This window comes from Castanea sativa, chromosome 8, assembly GCF_040712315.1.
Source record: "Castanea sativa cultivar Marrone di Chiusa Pesio chromosome 8, ASM4071231v1".
Lineage (NCBI taxonomy): Eukaryota > Viridiplantae > Streptophyta > Magnoliopsida > Fagales > Fagaceae > Castanea > Castanea sativa.
Window position 1 is genome coordinate 23,934,163 of NC_134020.1, and position 21,061 is coordinate 23,955,223.

Consider the following 21,061-nt stretch of genomic DNA (forward strand, 5'->3'; position numbering starts at 1 on the left):
GTGCAGGGTCTTTAATGTGGAGGTAGCAGCCTTTACCTTTGATATTCTTCCAACATCGGCGCTTCTAGGACATTCAAGGGTTCTCTCCCTTTAACCGTTGGTCTTGACCGTATCATTCCCTAATCTTTACCATGAAGTCTCAGGTTCTTTGATGTCAGTCCGAGGGGAAAACCATCCTCGGCTGGATCCTAGGATCCTCGGCGTATAGGCCGACCCATAGCACCAACAATCTCTAACCCCAGGGTCAGGTCGGCCTTCTTTAACAAGGCCCAAAAGGCCCACATTCCCACCAGGATCCTTTTGCCCCAGACAATTTCAAAAAGAAGAAATTACAAAGCATCGTGATAGACCAAAAATGTTTTGACCCCTTGTGATGAATTAACCAATTAATTAGCCAAGTGAATTAATTAGGTTCAATTACATGCAATGAGCATGGTAGCACAAAAAAATCACAAAATAACTAAATATGTAGCGAAAATTAAATAACACGGTGATTTGTTTACAAATGGGGAAAACCTATACGGCAAAAACCCCACCGGGTGATTTTAAGGTCACCACTCCCGAGAATCCATTATTATCAAAACAAGGGGTTACACGTAAATTAATCTCAATACCTTATACCAACCTACAGTTGAACCCTTACCCCAATACCCAATTAGATTTGTTCTGTAGTGGCAATCTCTCATTGTATTGCACAACTCCCAATACGTGACTAACCAATAAATGAGTGGATCCCAATACGTGACTAACCAATAGATGAGTGGATCCCAATACGTGACTTGATCATCAACTTGAGAAGGATATTGGCTGCAAGGTCTTCAGTTCATCACACGATGAAGATCACGAAGTTGCTTGGTCACAAAACCCTATGGTGTACAAACACAGCAGCTGCTTCAAGATGAACTAGGGCAATTAGGTTTCCGGCCACACTTGTGGAATTATGCTCTTGGCTGTGCAACTTATGATGACCCTTAAAATAATCCTTATATATGTTTAGGGTTGTGAGAAAAGAAAGCCCAAACACATACTCACGGATTGGATGAAAAACAGCTCTGAAAAACTAAGTTTCATAAACCTTGACAGATACCCTAGCTGTTGAGCAGTTGTCGAGCCTCAGGTTGAACAGCTCTTTTAAACCTCGATTGATACTAGCTGTCAAGCTTTAATGAACATCACTTCTTCACTTGATTCTTGGACATACTTGCATGGCTTTAACATTTAAACTTGAAACCTTATTTCTTGAAGTATTAAACATATCCTAGATCTACTTAATTACAAGTAAAGTGCATTTTGTCAAAGGATTAGCCAATACAAAAAATGTTGACATATGTTCCTAACATCAAATCACATATGTCCTAACACATCCCTCATAACAAGTGGGTCTAGATTGTCAGGGATAGAACCTAGCCAAACTTGTAGCTCTTTGCCTGACTTAGAACGTCTAGCAAGAAAATGAGCAACTGAGTTGCTTACACGCTTAACATGGGTAAACATACAGGCCCGAAATTCATAAGCTAAAACAAGAGAGCCTTGTAAAACATGTCCATACTCGGGTTGATGCACCTCTCTAGCCAGCAGAGCTTTGATAATTTGCTCTGCATCTCCTTCGAACATAGTATCTAGTAAATTCAGCTCCTTTGCAAAGATCAAAGCCCTTTTGCATGCTAGAGCTTCAACTATTGCTGCTGAAGTTGGAATTGGAATCTGCTCAACTAAAGCACGAACCACCCTTCCATAGGAATCACGAATTACCACACCTAAACCCGTTGCATCCATCTCAAAGAAAGCGCCATCAAAATTGATTTTGAAATGATTGGGAATGGGAGGAATCCATCGGGGAGCTCTAATAACAGCTGTTGTAAGTTGTCTATCGCCCTTCTGTGCGGTTTTAAAATCCAGCAAATACAATTCAGCTTTGGCTCAAATTTGGTGGTACTCAACAACAGATTCACCCATATGTGCTGCATTTCTTCTGCCCCAAATTAACCACATGATCACAGCCAATAAATCAATATCCAACCTATCCTTTCTCATGGACAAAATTGCCAAAAGATCAGCAAAGAGAAGAAACTTCTACTCAATGCACTTCATCAGCTCCACATCAGCTTCCCAAATCACAAACAACCGTCTACAACTCCACAAAGCATGGATCGTGTCTCCACCATTAGACTTACAATATGGACAGTAGGTTGATGTCACCACTTTTCTATGCCACAGGTTATGCAGGGTAGGTAAGGCTTCATTTGCCACCCTCCACATCAAGTGCTTAACCTTATGTGGTACCTGTAGGTTCCATATGCCCTTCCAGATTTGTTTATTACCTCCACCTGATGAACTACTTGACAACAAATTCCTCTCCTACCCTACAAGTAAATGGTAAGCTGATCGTGTTGTAAATTCCCCATGACTTGAAGGCAACCACACTTGCTTGTCCAACAAACTCTGCCAACTCAAGGGAATGCTTTTTATCAACTTAGCTTCATGAGGCAGAAAATTTTGGTCAATCAAACCAATTCTCCATGTATGTGATTCCTGATCCATAATATCACAAACCCTTGTATCCAAGGCCAGACCAATGACTAGAGATAGGACTCTAGCACTTGAAACTTGGGGCAGCCACCTGTCACCTCGAATCTGGATAGATTCGCCATTTCCAACTCTCCAAAACCTTCCTTATTCGATAACATGTTTAGCTTTTATGATACTCCTCCATGCATAAGACCCTTTATTCAAGTTCTCACACTCCATGATAGAACAATTTGGGAAAAACTTTGCCTTGAAAACTTTATGGAATAGACTTTCTTCATTATTAGCTAGGCTCCAAATTTGCTTAGCCAAAAGCGAATCATCAAACTTCCCTAGTTCTCTAAATCCCATTCCTCCCTCACATTTAGGCCAACACATTTTCTCCCAACCAACCCAATGTATTTTCCTTTACTCACCTCTATATCCCCACCAGAACTTCCTAATGAGAGTCTCAATATCATTGATAAGCCCTTTTGGAAATTTGAAACATGACATGGTATAAGTGGGAATTGCTTGAATTGCCTTGACAAGGGTTTCACGACCCGCTTGTGATAACAACTTTTCCTTCCAGCCCTTCAATCTTTTCCATATTCTCTCCTTTATAAGGCCAAAAGACTTCTTCTTTGCTCTTCCAACCAGGGAAGGCAAACCGAGGTAATGCTCATATCTTTGGGCCGAGATACCCAAGAAAGTAGCGATAGCATTCTGAGTACGTTGTTAAGTGTTAGAGCTGAGGAAAATGTTCTTCTTCCTTCTATTAATGGACTGACCTGAAGCTTGTTCATAATGGTAGAGGAGAGATTGAATCTTCACACACTCGGAGACTGTAGCTCTACAAAAGACCACACTATCATCGGCAAACAACAAGTGAGATACTTTAGGACCAGCCGGGCACAAGGACGCTCCCCTAATTTCTCCACCACTCTCAACTTGTTTGAATAAAGCATTTAGACCTTCTATCACCAATAAAAACAAATAAGGCGATAGTAGATCACCCTGTCGCAATCCTCTAGTTAGGGTTATCAACCCATAGGGTTGACCATTAAGCATAACCGAGTATGTAACAGACCTGATACACAGATATCAGATTTATCCACCTTCGGCTAAACCCTATCTTCTCCATGATCCTCTCTAAGTAAACCCATTCAACGCGATCATATGCCTTGCTCATATGAAGTTTCAAGGCCACGTAACCCATCTTTCCTATTCTTCTTTCTTTTAGGTAATGCAGTGTCTATTAAAGAATAGTTATTCATAAGAAATGACTATTCCTTGTAATAAAAATGTAATCAAACTACTGAATAGCTAAACTATAGGAATAACTATTATATAGCAATGTCTATTACAACCTACCAAACATACCCAAAGTCCTTAAACTTTAAATTTTTTGTCAAGTTGATCATTTTACATATAAAACAGTCATTAAGAGCATTAGCATTGGGCAGTGTAAACATCCCTCAGTTGCTATTTTACCTTAAACACAATGATCAACTTGACAAGAATGTTAAAGTTTAAGAATTAAAATGATAACAAATAAATTTTAAGGACTAAAATGATAATTCATCCAAACTTAAACCATGCAATTTTGATTTTTTTTTGTTGGAAAAATTATATTTTAAACCTTATAGTTTAGGGTATAACAAATGTACCCTTATACTTTTAAAAGTAAAAAATTGAATTTAAACCCCATATTTCAAAGTTGACAAATTATTTCCTAAAAATTTAAAATGTAACAATTTTTTTTTTTAAAAATGATCCATTTAAATGAAACTATATTGTTATTTTTGAAAGAGTTTGAAACTGTTTTCTCAAAAAAAGAAAAAAAGAAAAGAAGAAGAAGAAGAGAGTTTGAAACTATAGAATTTAATTTGTCACCCAATATAGTCCATAGGGTTTAAAAATATAATTTATCTTATTTTTTAAACTTATACTAATATTATTTTGAATAGATGTAGGATACTCAAATAAAAAAAAAAACATTTTCTAAAAAAAATCAAATAATAGAAAAGAAAAAGAGAGGCTGCATCTAGTAAAATATACAAACATTTCGGAAATATAGGGCCGTTTGATAATTTTATTCTAATAACATTATTTATATTTTTAAAAAATATATATAAGTAAAAAAATATATAAAAATATGCATAATATTATTTAAAAATTAAAAATACGGATTTTAACACATGTAGGCCATAAACAGGATACAGGACCAATAGGGCGCCAACTCCTCCGCGCACCTATTTTCCGCTCCGAAAATCAAAATCAAACCCCAACTTTCCCCGAAAAACACAAAATTGCGCCCAACTTAAGTTAAAACCCACCACAGACGCACCCAAGTCATCGATCCGCACTACATTTCAAAATCCCATCTCAACCGTCAATACAAACTATCAACGGTCTAAATCTTCAAAAAAAAACAATAACCGGATCCATCCCCATTTCCCTTTTCCCACTCCCTCCTATAAATCCCCACCAAAACCTACACCCTATCTCATTCGTTCATTCATTCACTCATTTAACTCACCAGATTCCCAATTCAGGTAAAAATCCAATTCCAAGCCCCTCTTTCTCTTTCTCTCTCTCTCTCTCTCTCTAATTCTCTAATCTTAATTAATTTCTTTCTTTCTTTGTTTTGGGGTTTCAGATTTTTTAGAATTCAAGTCTTGGAAAATGTCTGGGCGTGGAAAGGGAGGCAAGGGTTTGGGAAAAGGAGGAGCGAAACGGCATCGTAAGGTGCTTCGCGATAACATCCAGGGAATCACCAAGCCCGCGATTCGCCGATTGGCTCGCAGGGGTGGAGTGAAGCGTATCAGCGGTCTGATCTACGAGGAGACACGTGGCGTCCTCAAGATCTTCTTGGAGAACGTGATTCGCGACGCCGTGACCTACACTGAGCACGCTAGGAGGAAGACCGTGACGGCCATGGACGTCGTCTATGCCTTGAAGAGGCAAGGAAGGACTCTCTACGGGTTTGGGGGTTAGGGGTTTTGTGTTTTGTGTTTGGTATGGGACTTTGGGAAACAAGTCTTGCTGTCAAGAAAGTCCGATGGTGGTTGGTGTTTTTTTTGTTTTGTAATTAGGGGGTGGTTCTACTTCAAATATGTGGGTTTTTAGGGTTTGGTTTTAGGTTTAGTTTTAGTTCTACTTGTTTGTGAATCAAACTCTGAATTGCAAGCTATGAAGATTTAATGCAAACTAGTTTTTGTTAAATTGAAGTATGAATGGCTACAATGGATTACCTGCTTGTCTTTGCTTTATGTATTATATTCATCAATCTTGAATTTTCCGTCTGTGACTCTATTATGTAAACAAAGGATATGTAAGTTCTAAATCAAGCAAAAAGTAAGTCCATTAGAAAAAGGGAAAGATTAGCATTATACTATGAAAACGCCTTTAGATGAGAGAACTAGCTCTCCAGGTTCAGAAGCACTATTAAGAGCTAGGGAAATTTGCTTGGCATTAAGCAAAGTTTATCTGCTGAAGATGTCCTTAAAAAAAAAAAAAGGGAAAGATAAGCATTATACTACGAATCTTCGATTTCAAATTTTGAAATCTCAGATTTGGGTGCTCTCACTTAATGGTTGCACCTCGAAGCTTTTCCTAAAATTGCATCATGGGCTAACCAAAACGCCTTTAGATGTGAGTAATCAACTGCAGTAGCTCTCTGGGTTTAGAGGCGCTATTAAGAGCTTGGGAAATTTGCTTGGCGTTAAGCACAGTTTATCTGCTTAAGATGTCCTTAAGTTTTAAAGGCCATTCGCATCTAATTTGTTCAGAAATTAGATGGAAGAATTCTTTTTCAAATCAAATGCCCTCTATTTTTCTATTAAAAATACTCCTAATAAATTCCAGTTGCATAATCTATAAGCTCCTTCCACCGAAGTGAAGTTGAAGTTGAACCTGGTGAGACAGTTCTGGGATTGGGATGTTGCAACTGCATTGGAGAATGATGACGCTGCTGCTACTGTGACAACAGTCATTTTTGTTTTTGTTTTTGAGAACAGTGTCAATTAATTCTATAGTTCTTGCAGACTTTGCAGTGGAGGACAGATGGCGATGCTACTGGATGATGATGATGGTAGAGTATTATTGCGGTAATGACAATAACTACAATCCACACTTGCAGTGCTTGGTTTAGACGAGAAAAAACTTGTTTTAAAAGTGATGAGCAGAATGCAGGTTTAAAAATTAAAAGCGTAATTTTGTGCACAGTGCAGACTTATTTTGAAGAGCTGGATGGGAATGCTCTTCAACTAATTGGAAAAGCCTCAGGCGTGGTATGTATTGTCCATTATGGTCCAACACATTTAATTTTGTAGAACAGGCTAAATATGAAGCGACCATTTGAACGATGAATAAAATTTCTCCCTAAAACAGGCACCAGAGCAATTTAAGCATTAAGGTGAGATTAAATTATTGTCTTAAGAAAATTCTACTTTAAAGAAACTAAATATAATTCCATCAAAAGGATCTCAATTAATAAATCTTCTAAACTGAGTCCAAACCCTCTCCATTCATTCTAAAACGCTGTGGGACGAAGGATTGGAGTCCCAACATAATTACGACACTTTGTAAAGTCTATTCTATTTTAGTTCCTCACTTGGGCGCTTACTCAGCTTTTTGCTTGGAAGATTTGCTCCCACTAGAAGCCCGCAGTCCACTTGTACATCTCCCGACAAACTTCAGCATCTCATCAATTAGAATCACTGGAAGAGAAACAGCCAACACCAGAAGCCATTCGTTCAGGCTGAGAGGAACAATGCCAAACACTTGAGCAAGGAATGGCACGTAAAGGATCAAGAAGTGAAGGCCAAATGAGATAGACATGGCCAGAAGGAGCCATGGGTTGACCCATGGAGGCATGGTCAGTAGACTCCCATCCTCAGAGAGGGCATTAAGGGAATTGAACATCTCTATGGCAACCAATACGGAGAGGGAGAGAGTTGAAGCTTTGATTTTGCCAGATCGGAAGTAGTCACATGGATCGTCAAACTTGAACTGCAGCCCCCCGGCTGTGAAGGGTGACACTGAAAATCCCTCCCAAGAAGAGCACTGATCCCAGTTAGAAAGTTGAGAGTAGGAGACAAGAGAATGACCATCTCTGCTCAGGTCAATGCCCAAAAATGAGCTATGCGTGTACCATATGATAAATACACCAACTGTTGCAATCCCAACATAGAGCCCAATCACCTGTACCAAGTTAGTAATGCAATTATCCATTAAAGTTATTCCATATTAAATCCTATTCAGAATAAGATTAGGTATAGAAGTCATTTAAAATATTTGGGTCTGTGTTGGAAAAAGTGCACATGATTTAAATACCAGATAGCGGAATAAAATCCAAGCACTGATCAATGAGTCATCACTTCTTCTTGGGGGCTTCTTCATTATATCTTTGTCTTGAGGATTGAATCCCAAAGCTGTTGCTGGGGGTCCATCAGTCACAAGATTGACCCAGAGAAGTTGAACAGGAATCATGCCTTCCGGAATGCCCAAGGCAGCTGTCAGAAATATAGAGACAACCTCACCAATATTTGAGGAAATCATGTACCTACAATTATGTTTTGGGAGGGAAGACAAAACAATAACGTGTTTCAGAAATGAGTTCCATAAAAAACAATAGTGAACAAATTCAATCCAAGTTGGACCCAACTTTAGTATAGTGCATGAAAACTTAATTCAAAACACTGACAATCCCTGCATATATAATGCAGACAATGCAACAACTCTGACAACATTAAGAACTCGTGTCCATAACTCTTTTCTAATAACAGAGATGAATCCATCCACTATATTCATATGGAAATGAATACTCAAGAGGTAACAATTAGTGTTTTTTTCCCCCCATGATAATAACACATCAGAGTGAAGGCAACTGCCAGAGTTCAAAATTTTAAAGTATCAATCCCCTTCCCCAGTGTGCGTGAAACAATGTTAAATCAATTAAGATATCTGTCAGCTAGGATAGCTATGTGCTTTGTCTCTAATGACTCTGATCACTTTACAACAGCTCCTTCCCCAATATAAACATGCATAAAATAAAAGATATTTTACCTACACAACTTCTGGGAATAAGCCACTAGAGACAATTAAGATATCTGTCAGCTAGGATAGCTATGTGCTTTGTCTCTAATGGCTCTGATCACTTTACAACAGCTCCTTCCCCAATATAAACATGCATAAAATAAAAGATATTTTACCTACACAACTTCTAGGCCTAAGCCATTAGAGACAAGAAGATATGTAGTAAGGTATTGACATAAAAAAATGTTCATCACCAAGTTCAGCAGTCATTTACTGAGGATTTTATTTTATTTATTGGTTAGTCACAAATGCACCCAGTGGGTCTTGAATCCATATCCTCACCCTCCATCCAATTATTATGATTGAATACAGTGCTAGTTGAGCTATATAACTCATTGGCCAGTTATTTACTGAGTATCAAGCCTGATATATTCCCCTCCCCCCCAAAAAAAAGGCTGTTATATTTGTTAACTTGCTTAAATGGAGAACCAAACCTTATAAAGGCCTTCATATTGTTGTAAATAGATCTGCCTTCACCTACCGCAGCAACTATAGTGCTAAAATTATCATCTGCTAACACCATGTCAGAGGCCTCTTTTGCAACCTACAAGAAAAGCAATGCAGGAGTGAGCCAAAAAACATAAGAATAAATATGTGAAAAGAACGGGTAGTTGAATATATTAAGAAAATAATGCAACTTTGAGAATTTCAAAAGCAGACAAGCTCAAAGATGTAAAATCTTCAACTAAGATAGTATCAGCAATGACTGCCGACATATAATTATTAAACCTTAATATGAGGGCGAGTTGCTTGACATTGCTTAGTCACGCGCAAAGGAGAGAAATTAATGCACAAGTGAGTAATGGTGATTTGGTTTTAAGTCAAGGGAACGAAAAAAGATAGAGGAAGACCTAAAATAACACCAGTGCAAGTAGTAAAAAAGTATATGTTAATTAATGAGGTAACAAAGAGTATGATTTTGGACAGGATAGAATGACACAGAAGAATACATGTGGTCGGCTCCAATTTGTATGTTGAGGATTCATAGCCAACCTAAAGTTCAGGACTAAGACTTTGTTGCCAAATAAATGATCACAAACATTTCAGATGACAGAATAAAATTTGTTACTAAACCTATGATGTACAAGCACATAGGAAGTGACCGAGTCTTCACCACGAGCCTAAGGCATGAATATAAGTAGGTTTTAATACTGAATAGCCATGCACAAGGCCATGTACATGCATACACTTGCCGTAATGAGCCAATTAAATAGATGAACAAACAAATACCAGTACCTAACAATACAGTTTGCCAAGTATAGCCATTTATAAACACATACTGTGGGATTTTATCTTGAAAACATCTAACACATTGACTTCAAGGTAAACAAAGGGAAGAGGAAACATAAGTACCTCAGTCCCAGCAATACCCATTGCAATCCCAATATCAGCCAATTTCAAAGCAGGTGCATCATTCACTCCATCCCCAGTCATTGCAACCACTTCACCATCTTCTTTGAGCAATTTCACTATGTCCTGTTTATGCCTTGGTTCAGCCCTAGAGAACAGAAGTCCTCCACTTTGTCTTAGGTAACGTTTCTTATCAGCAACCTCCATAAAATCTTTTCCTGTTAAGCTTCTTGAACTAATATCTTCATGAGATCCAAAAACACCTATTTCACGGCAAATAGCTTCAGCTGTATTCTTGTTGTCTCCTGTAATAACCATAACACGGATTCCAGCAGCTCGGCAGTCCTCAATTGCTTGACGAACCTCTTTCCGAGGAGGATCCTTTCACAATAGAAATCCAATTGGGGAGTTAGTAAGAATCTTTGAACTTGTTATTAGCAAAAATGAATAGAAAAGAAAGAGACAACTTAAATATCATACAACCAAACATAGACATAGGGACAACTCACCCTTAACCCAGCCATGCCCGCAAAAATGAGATTACTCTCAATTGAAGAATAACTGGATGGATTGAGTAACAGTTGATGTGCTGGATGCTCTTCATCACCATTGTATGTTGCAAACTCCGAAAGGTCATCTTTGTATGCAAAACCCAGACAACGCAATGCACTTGTTGACATTTCATTAAGGCTTTTTAAGATAAGATCCCTTGAATGTTGGTTCAATTTAACAATAGAGCCATCAAGCAACTGCATAAATGAGCTTCTTTCCAAAACATTTTCCACTGCACCCTGACAATGAGCAGTGTTCAATGATGTTAAAAATAGCCAACAAAAGAAAGCAGAAGAATAGGAGAAATATGACAGCACTGATAAAAGATACATCTGAAACTTAAATTACTGATTTTTATAGTACCAGGTCAGAAGAAAGAAAAAGATAAATTCATAAAACACCAGAATAACTTCTTGTTTTTTTAAAGCAAGCAATCAAAGCTTTATTAATGAAGGAGAGCACAAGTGCAAGAACTTCTAAAGATTTACGCACATAAGTTTAAGTGTACCAAGAAATCAACTCAAGAAAACCCTCCCACCATAGTGCAACATTCAAAAAAGATGCAAAAAGTTAGAACTAATCTTAATGACTGATCTCTTTTTTTTTTATATAAGTAAATCTCAATGACCGATCTCTCCATGCCTTCGGATGTTGAATTGTTCTTCTTGCACCAAACAATCCGCATGATGCTATTGCTATACTTCACATATAACACTTTCAAACATAAGTACATGTCTAACACCCCCTGTAGCATTAACCAGTACACCCCAAAAGCAGCCAAAAAAATAATGGGACCAACAATCATGAGAACTGAGCAATGAAGTAATAGATGGTCCATGGATTCAGCACTTACATTGAACATAAAACACAATTTTTTGGTTGAGGGCCCAGGATGCCATTCCTTTTATGTCTTTTGTTGATTTTTTTTTTCTCTTTCTTTATGATTTGTATTCTTTGAATTAGGATTGCACACATCCTGTGTCATCCCAATTTCCTTCTTAAATAAGGTTTTTTACTTATTAAAAAAAAAAACATATAACAAATTTACCAGTGGTTAATTCCTCTCCATAAGATTGTCTATAATATCTTCCCAATGCATCTATCCATACAGAAAAATCCATCTTTCTTAGGCACTGTATTACTCCATATACATTCCCAAGTAAAATGACAAATGAACTACCTCTTAAACCCTACAGTCCAGAAATAAGATTGCCAGAAATAAGATTGAAAACTAAACTTACCAATTCTATTTGAAAACCATTTCGTTCAATCAGTACTTCCGGCAAAAAGTAATATAACGTCCATTAGAAATCCAACTTTCTTAGGCACTGTACAGTTGACTTTTCTACTACATATACATTTCCAAAGAAAATGAATGCTGATAGCACCTCTAAACACTAATAAAAAATATTGAAAACTTTTCCAAGAGCCATGTAGCTCAACTTGCACTTTCTAGTGTTTCCAACAGAGACGTCCATGGCTCAAATTCCCCCTCCCCCAACTATCAATTATTTTAATTCGATCAAAAACTAACCTTACCCACGCTATTTGGAAGCCATCTCATATGCTCAGTACTTCCAGCAAAAGGTAGTATAATAAGTCCATTAGTGATCTAATCTCTCCAACTCCCAGTTGTAATAATTACAAATATATCTCAAATTCCTTTAATGAGGTTCATCCTCCCCTTTAAAATTCACCAGAGAAGGCACTGAAGCATCTTTGTCCCCTACAATCGAATACAAATTTAATTACATATATCCTTTAAAGCTGGATATCATTGTAACCTTTGTGTGTTCTTTTCTCCACTTCTCTCTCTCTGGGGTCCCTAAACACCGTAAATCTCTCTTTCCTTTCTTACAATCCCAAGTCAAGCCCTTCCTCTATTCAAACCCTTAAAACTCATGTACTTTCTCAATAAAATAGATTAAACCCTATCCATTTTTGAACTGTGACCCTTTCTTCTACAACTCTAATCCCAGACCCACAAATCCTGCTAAAGTTAAACCCATCACAAGCACTAAGTAAACTCTCCAATTAGTCCTATGCCATTACTAACTTGCATTAGCATCAACTCCAGAAATGATTTTCATACAAACAAGTGAAGACATAACAGCAAGTGCAGACAATTCTCAAGTTTAAAACAAAGCATTAGTCGTTAGCTGAGTTAGATGTGATTGAATTTAGATTTTTTTTTAATTTTAATAAATAACGTAAGAATATTATTAATAATAAAAAGATTGCCAATCCGAGTACATTGGGATGTACTATGGGGGCACAAATCAGGAAACAAAAGAACAACGGTCAAGAAAAATAGAAAAGGAAGAACAAGAAAATTGAGAAAAAACCACACTCCATTCGAAGAGAGTGGGTAAGAAAAAAGACTTAATCTCCAGCAAAGAACGTTCACAACCCTCAAAACTTCTAGCACTCCTTTCACGCCAAATGCACCAAATCAAGCAATGAGGCACTAATTTCCAAACATCAATGTGACGATGTCGCGCAAACTTTCCTTGCCAAGCCTCAAACAACTCAAGAACCATATGAGGCATAACCCACTGAATACCAAACAAGCAAAAGACCAATGACCACAACTCCCAAGCTATGGAGCAATGAAGTAGAAGATGATCCACCGACTCTCCACACCTCTTACACATATAGCACCAATCAAGCACTATCACTCGTCTTTTACGAAGATTATCTGTTGTTAAGATCTTACCTAAGGAAGCAAACCAAGAAAAGAAAGCCACCCTTGGAGGAACCTTCAATTGCCATATCATTCTCCATGGAAAGGAAACAGGAGTAGGAGGGTAGAAGGAGCTATAATAACCTCTAACCTCAAAGCCTCTATTCCTTGCAGGCTTCCAACAAACCTTATCTAGGCCAAACCCCAAATTTAGATTTGTAATCTGTCACTGATTAAAAATTTTAAGACATCCAATTGATAGGATATGTATTTATATACACACACACACACATTTTTAAAAAAGCCAAGTAAATAAAGCCACCACAAACTTTTTGTGCAATATTACCTCTCTTCTAGAAAATTCTTAATTTATTTAGTTGACCATTATTGAATATTCATATGATTTTTAAGGTATAGAACGACATAGTGGAAAGAAGAAAATATTTGACAACATTTATTTATAAAAAAATGAATCATATTAATTCACTCTGTTGCTTTCTCAGTTTTTTGAAATTTAAGGCTGCAACAGATGAAATCACAATTGAAGTATAATATTCTTTAGCTGCTAGGGCCGGAGCCATGTGGCACATTTCCATAATCAACCTTGCAAAAAGGCCATAGAGCCAATTACAAACTAAATGGGGAAAAACTTCAAATACAACCAAACCTTTGAAGGGACATAGGGAATATACCTTTACTAGCAATGTTTTCTTCCCTGAGCGGGAATTCACAATAACACTCATGGACTTACGATCACGGTCAAACTCTAGAGTTGCAATCCGATGCTCCATTTGCTTCCACAATTGAGAACAACCTTCCATGAAGAAACAGATTAAAGAAGCATGTTACCAACCAATAAGAGAAATGAGACAATAAATAATTCATAAATCCGGTACATACGTAGTTCATTTGTATGACTTGAAGATGAACCAGAATCAGAGCTTTCAGGATGTCCCATTTTCTCAGCCAGCACCTGAAAAGACAAAGAAACTGCATAAATAAGGAATCCATATCACCTAAACATTCTTCAGAAACTTCAGATAGGCACTGCCTATGTTGGGTGCACTGTAATTTTGAGAAGTGCAATTGTGGTGTGTGATATAGATGACAAACAAAAAGAATAACTAGAGCATGCAGTGCAGTCAACCTAAATAAAGGTGCTCGTGTTGTGCAAAAGAATTGAATTCTAACAAATATATTTTAACTAGTATTATACAGGTTTGGAGCAGCAAAAAAGATTGGATATTACTATCTGGTTTTTGCCCTTGCTTCATGTAAGCTCTATGCCTTATTGAGCTTATTAAATATTCCACTCCATAAAACATAGAAGTCCCTATTTTCTGATAAAATGTAAAAAAAAAAAGTAATTAAAGTTCTCATTTTACCTTCAATGCTGCCTCAGTGGGTATTCCAATCGAAACATAATGATTTCCAGATCGTTCAACACCTGCATCATTGCATAGAGCAGCAATCTTTGCAATCATTTGAAGGTTTGCATCCATTCTACCAATCGGCCAACCCCGTATTTTTCCATCACAAGGATCATAAGTGGTTCCCTCAACATCAAATGGTCGGAGTGAATCAGCACTAGAACCCATAGCCACAAGCTTCGCTGCTGCCATCTGATTGGTAGTCAAAGTGCCAGTTTTATCCGAACAAATCACAGTTGTACAACCTAAAGTCTCAACACTAGGCAACTTCCTCACAAGTGCATTCTTTTGAGCCATCTTTCGTGTTCCTAGTGCCAAGCATGTCGTGATAACTGCTGGCAAACCTTCCGGGATAGCAGCAACAGCCAATGCCACAGCAATCTCGAAGTAATATGTACACTTCTCAAATGAGAACTTAAAATTTCTCGGCCAGCCATCAACATATTCCCAAGTGAGAAAGTACTTCACGTTGATAAGCCAAACCAAGATACAAACCACTCCAATTATGGCTGTTAGAGCCTCCCCAAACTCATTCAACTTCTTCTTCAATGGCGTATCTTCCTCACTCTCTGATGCTTCTTGAATCTGCGAATGCACCTTCCCTATCTCCGTATCCATACCTATCTGAGTAACCAAGCAAATACAATTCCCATTCACCACAGTCGTCCCAGCAAAAACCATACATTTCTTCCCTTGAATATCTGAATCCTCCGCAACAGCCTTGACAGTCTTGCTCACTGCTTCACTCTCTCCTGTCAACGACCCCTGCTCAACCCTAAACGTCGAGCTAACCAAGCTCAAAACCCGCATATCCGCTGGCACCTTATCACCAATCCTCAACTCCACTATATCACCCGGGACAAGTTCCTTCGCGGGTAACTTAGAAACCTGTTTTCCATCCCTTAACACCATGGCATGCTCCGATTGAATCTCTTTCAAAGCTTCCAACGCCTTCTCCGCATTGGTTTCTTGCCAAATTCCCACTATGGCATTCACAATCAATATCAAGAATATCACAAGTGGCTCCACAAACGCCGTAATCTCCATCTCCCCACCTTCATCACCATCATACCAAGCCAACACAAACGATACAACAGCCGCAGCTAACAGAATTCTCACTAGAGTATCATTTAACTGATCCAATATCAATTTAAAAATCGATGTACCTTCGTGATGTTCCAATTCATTATATCCATAGATCTGTCGCCGCTTCTCAACCTCTTCCTTCGACAACCCAAACTCGCGGTTCACTTGGAACTTCTCCTCACATTCACCAACATCTTTAGCCCACGCAGGGAATATTTCTCGGTTCGAAGATCTCTTATCAAAGCTGTCCTTTTTCCCATAGTTTTGCGCTCCTTTTCCCATAGTCACTCTCTCTCACTCAGGAAAACGAAGAATAATTCGAAAATTTTTCGACTTTCACCTGAAAATTTTTCCAAATCAGAGCAGAGAATATCACTATCTCAATATGAACTACCAAAAAATTAAAAACTATCTCATTATGAAAATTCCAAAGGCATGAAAACATTTAAACCCTAACTTTCGACTAGATCACTAGGAAAAAACTCAAATACAAAATACAAAAAAAAAAAACTGGATCTTACTTTTTTATTATGATTGTTCAGACTTTTAAAAACCTCAAGTTACAAACATATATATATTGCGCAATCAAATCATATAGAGTGTGCAAAATCCTTAAAAATGAATTTTCTCGGCAACCAAACAGAGCAAAGAAAATCCGAGAAACTAGAAAATGAACAAATCGGAATAATGAAGTTAGCGTTTGCATAAAAAGAAACCAAAAAAAAACAAAAATCATAATTACCAGATCCAGAGAGCTCAGCTAGACTTTTACTTTTTTACTTATTTATTTTGTTTTTATTCTTCTTCTTCGAAGCTCGGAGTTTCACTCTGTGAGAGAGAGAAAGAGGGAGAGCGAATCCAAGAAGTCAAAAATCTCTACCTTGCTCTCCTTTGCTTTTGAAGAAACAAAGGTCTATTAAGCGTACAGCGAGAGCGATTCAAGTGCGTGCTTGAGTGTTTCACGGAAGCTACCGGTTCACAAGTGTTATGCCCAATCGCGTTTCGCCACGTTGGTAAATTGACGTCAGAGTTATCTCTGGGTCCCACACCAAATTTATGATATGTCTACCATATTTCTACAACAAATCCTAAGTGACAGGTAATTACATGTTGTTATTATTGGGAAAAAAGTAATCTTCGTGTTCGATTCTAATTTGAACTAACAACAACTAACCATATGTAATTTATTGTAAAAATATTATAAAAATATTGTGTAGGTAACATTTCTCGATTGATCAGCCTCCGGATGTAATTTGGTTTTGAACGAAAACTAAATGCCTTTTTAATCCGATGGTGCACATGTTGTGTGAACTATATGATGAACGGTGGATCGTGCGTCGACTTGGAATCCACATACGGAATATCCTCTTTATGGAAAGGATATAATTGGGATTAAGTTTAAAGCACCATATCGAAATTCCCAACTTGCCATAAACATAATAATAAAATATAATATAATTTAATTTAATCTCTCCAACCTCGTGTATCGTGATTAGAAATCCTTGACAAAAAGGACTATGTAACTGTACTCTGCATATTGTTTGTTTTTTTTTTTGGAGGAAAAAAAAATTAATATGTATGGGTATCAATTGACTGAACTTGTTTAAAAAGATTTGTCTAGGATCGAATCCAGTTTTAAAAAATTGAAGTTCGTTGGTGCTTTGAAATTCGTAGAAATAATTGGTAAAGTACTAAGTTTGAATTGCGTAGGTACTTAAAATAAGTGGTCTGTTAATCCAATAATAAAAAACTCTCTCTTTGAAAAAAAAAATACTCATAATTTCATATAAAATGGACATCACTATTCATAGTTTTATCTTTGTTACAATACCAACGAGCAGTGCGAGAAACACACGTTTTTACACCAAAATCTACATTTTACTTATGTGTCGTCCCTCAAAAAAAAAAAAAAAACTTATGTGTCAATTTATAATTGAATTTTAACATTTTTCTGAATTTATTACATGTAAATTCAATCAACAATGGACACATAACAGAATGTGAATTTAGGTGTAGAAAATGGTAAATTATGGAGAGTAGATAACCACTCTCACATAAATTCACTAATATAGAACTACTTTTTATAAAGCTACCAAACAAATTGTGTCTGCCTTTGTGTGTTTGGAATCTGCTTATTTTACTAAAAACTGAAAATATTAAGAAAATAATTTATAATTACTATTCATAAATAAAAATATTATCCATTTATTTATTTGTATTGTTCATATCTCATGAATAATGCAAGAGGGACTAGTCTAAAAAAACACAAAACGTTGCGGTCAAAATGCAATCCAAACGTATTACTGTACTTATTATCCCCACCAGTAGGTGGATTGTACTGTTGTGGGCAGTGGACACCACCAATGCATGGACAACTTAGAGCCCATGATATGATATGAGTAGAAGTGCAATACCTTTCTTCTATAGCACATAAATGGACGATTGATGCTTTTTTTTGTGACATATAAAAACAAAACAATGGCTGATTTTTTTTTAAGAACACGCATATTGACAAATAATTTTGGCTTTCTTTATTAGTTTGGCAAACAATATTTGATGAACCTGAACTATACGACAACTTTTTTTTTTTTTTGGTGAAACAAGAAGTATTATTCAATTTATATTAGTTAGATGGCATACGTTCTTCTTTTAAACAAATAAAAATAAAGATTAGAGGCATAAGTCCTTTTTAAAAAAAATAAAAGATTAGAGGCATAAGTGATTAAGTTCTAAGTTTAGGTACTACACAAAGGAAGGAGCATCTCTAAAATGACATGAAAAGAAATATTCCAATTGTGTGGCTCCGAATTAAAGGTGCTTCAATTAAAATAATGGTACATGAACCGCATGATAGCTTCACCTCAATATTTGTGAGACATTTTATAGCATAAAAGCAAAGAAGTCAATACCGTACCGGAGGCTGTACCGGTTTGGCATGAAAAGAAATATTCCAATTGTGTGGCTCCGAATTAAAGGTGCTTCAATTAAAATAATGGTACATGAACCGCATGATAGCTTCACCTCAATATTTGTGAGACATTTTATAGCATAAAAGCAAAGAAGTCAATACCGTATCGGCCAGACTGTTTGGCGCCGTACGATATATTTCGGATACGGTCAATCTGTCTGCGTTTCGGGTTCTGCATTATTTTATATATATATATATATATATACACACACACACCAAAATCTCTAGAACCATGCTTATAAGTATATAATATTTCACTTATATTATAGTAAATATAAAAGTTTATTATAAAACATTATCTCAATTCAGAACAAATTATTCATAGTTTTAGACTTTAGTATCAATTAAAAGGAAAAAAAAAAACACAATATAAAAAATAGAAAGCTTGTTGTTCATTGCATACTAAGAAAACAAATAATACTAATAAGTTACTATTATGCCCTTACAAAAATTCAAAAATTACAAAACTAAAAAAAAAAATGCTTTTTTTTGTACCGGCCGGTATGCCCGGTATTGCCCGAAATTGGCTGGTATGGCCGGTACGGCCGGTATTTTTTCCGGTACAAAATAAAAGCGTACCGGTACCGGTGCACTAGTCGGTACGGTATGTACCGGCCGGTACGGCCGGTACCGGTACGGTATCGGTAACATTGCATAAAAGGATGGCATGTACTATAGTCTATAGTCTATATGCATGCTTCGTATTTAGTCTAATATGTTTTACATATGTTGTCTAAGATGGTTGTAGCGGTAAGTAAACTGCTCCTTCCATGCTTGCTTAAACAACTTTCCCACCATTGACAAGTTTTTCCGTATTAGTTTCTTGCAATCTTATACTCTGTTTTTGTGGTTAGGGGGATGGAAAATTTGGGAAAGTAAAAAAAGTGAAATAATAGAAAATATTTGTATTTTCTATAATATGTGTTTGATAAGCATGATAGAAAAGTTGAAGGATAAAGAGTAAATTATTATTACGTTTTTATTATAAAAAGCTAAAGGATGAAAAGATAAGAGTAAGTAATTTTGTGATTTTATTCTCATTGCCATTTTATCTCTTATTTTCTCCCCAATTTGAAGAGGAAAAAAAATTGTGGACTCGGGAGGAAAACTTCATTTACATAATTTTTTTTCCTTTCATTTTTCACTCTGACCAGTATAGTGGAAAATCATATTTTCCTCTTCCTCTTTGTTCCCCCATTTTCCATCATTTCCCTTTTCATTCCAACCAAACATAAGCTAAAGCAATTGTAAAAATTATGGATAATTCAAAAATAGTTATATTCGGATTAAAACAACTATGAGCTATATATATTTATAAGATCAGACAAAATTGGCTCTAACCAGCTCAAACTCTAAGGAAAGGAAGAAAAAAAAAGTATGGATTAAGGAGTTTCTTACTCATACAAAAATGAACCCAAAACAAGGCTTGTAAAATGTGTTGAGTATGGGTTCAACCTATTTACCCAATGGGTTAAAAGTTAAAAAACGGTTTTACTATAAATTTTATAATTTTATAAAGAGTTAATTAGCAAAAATTCATTTTTCGTGAATATTTTAGGACAAGAAATATTATATCCATAAAATTTTTACAACACGTTCACAAAAAAATCTTAAGTGGCAGGTTGTTACTAAATGTTATGGCTAAGCAAAAAAGTATATGTGGATTCAAATTAAAACTAATAATAATTTATCACATACGATTTATTTTAAGAATGTTGTAGACATATTACTTTTCTTTTAGGACTATCTTTATATTGTAGTCGTAATTATTAGAGTTAATTGAATGGTAGTAGATTGTATTAATTTTATGATAAACAACTTTCTTTGTTTTAATAATTTGATAGTTGGAGAATAGGAAAATTTAAATTTTGGACGTCTCTGCTCGAAACATCAAAATGTATCAATTGAATATTAAGTTTTTTTCCTTGTATAATTTTTTTTTTGTACAATCATAAGACATATACAAGAACTATACAAACCCTAAAATATTTTTGTAGTGTGACCAATTTTGATTGTAGATACATATTCTATAAGATTTGTTAATTTTTATCCAATAAGTGATGATCACATTAATTATTAATTGAATGTATTCTAAGTTTGTAGTAAATATACCTTATATATAAAAAAAGAGTTCATTTATCTTGCAATACAAAGTACAACTACCATACACATAAAAGAATAATGCTAGAGATACAAATTTTTTTACAAATTGTTGATGTGATAATTGATTATTGGTAATAAAAAATTATTTAATGGTGGACCTAAATAAAATCCAATAAAAAGCTGACCCTTATCAATACTTTTTTTTTTTTAGAAACACACACACATATAGGAGAAGGGGAATGAGATAAGAGAATATATAGAGCACGGAAACATGAAAATAAT

General features: G+C 36.1%; 2 protein-coding genes across 2 annotated transcripts; one reads left to right on the forward strand and one right to left on the reverse strand.

The window, feature by feature from the left end:
* Window positions 1-4,948: 4,948 nt before the first annotated feature.
* LOC142607462 (histone H4) lies at window positions 4,949-5,767 on the forward strand. The gene is made up of 2 exons (XM_075778971.1): window positions 4,949-5,063; window positions 5,168-5,767. The coding sequence occupies exon 2, from the start codon at window positions 5,194-5,196 to the stop codon at window positions 5,503-5,505; it is 312 nt and encodes a 103-aa protein (XP_075635086.1). The 5' UTR covers window positions 4,949-5,063; window positions 5,168-5,193; the 3' UTR covers window positions 5,506-5,767.
* A 1,145-nt stretch (window positions 5,768-6,912) lies between these two features.
* Window positions 6,913-16,651, reverse strand: LOC142607817 (calcium-transporting ATPase 1, endoplasmic reticulum-type-like). Its single transcript, XM_075779453.1, has 9 exons — window positions 16,451-16,651; window positions 14,578-16,048; window positions 14,093-14,165; window positions 13,885-14,006; window positions 10,467-10,748; window positions 9,961-10,338; window positions 9,042-9,151; window positions 7,846-8,074; window positions 6,913-7,713 (listed from the first exon to the last, which is right to left on the reverse strand). The coding sequence occupies exons 2-9, from the start codon at window positions 15,988-15,990 to the stop codon at window positions 7,132-7,134; spliced, it is 3,189 nt and encodes a 1,062-aa protein (XP_075635568.1). The 5' UTR covers window positions 15,991-16,048; window positions 16,451-16,651; the 3' UTR covers window positions 6,913-7,131.
* Between the last annotated feature and the right edge of the window lie 4,410 nt (window positions 16,652-21,061).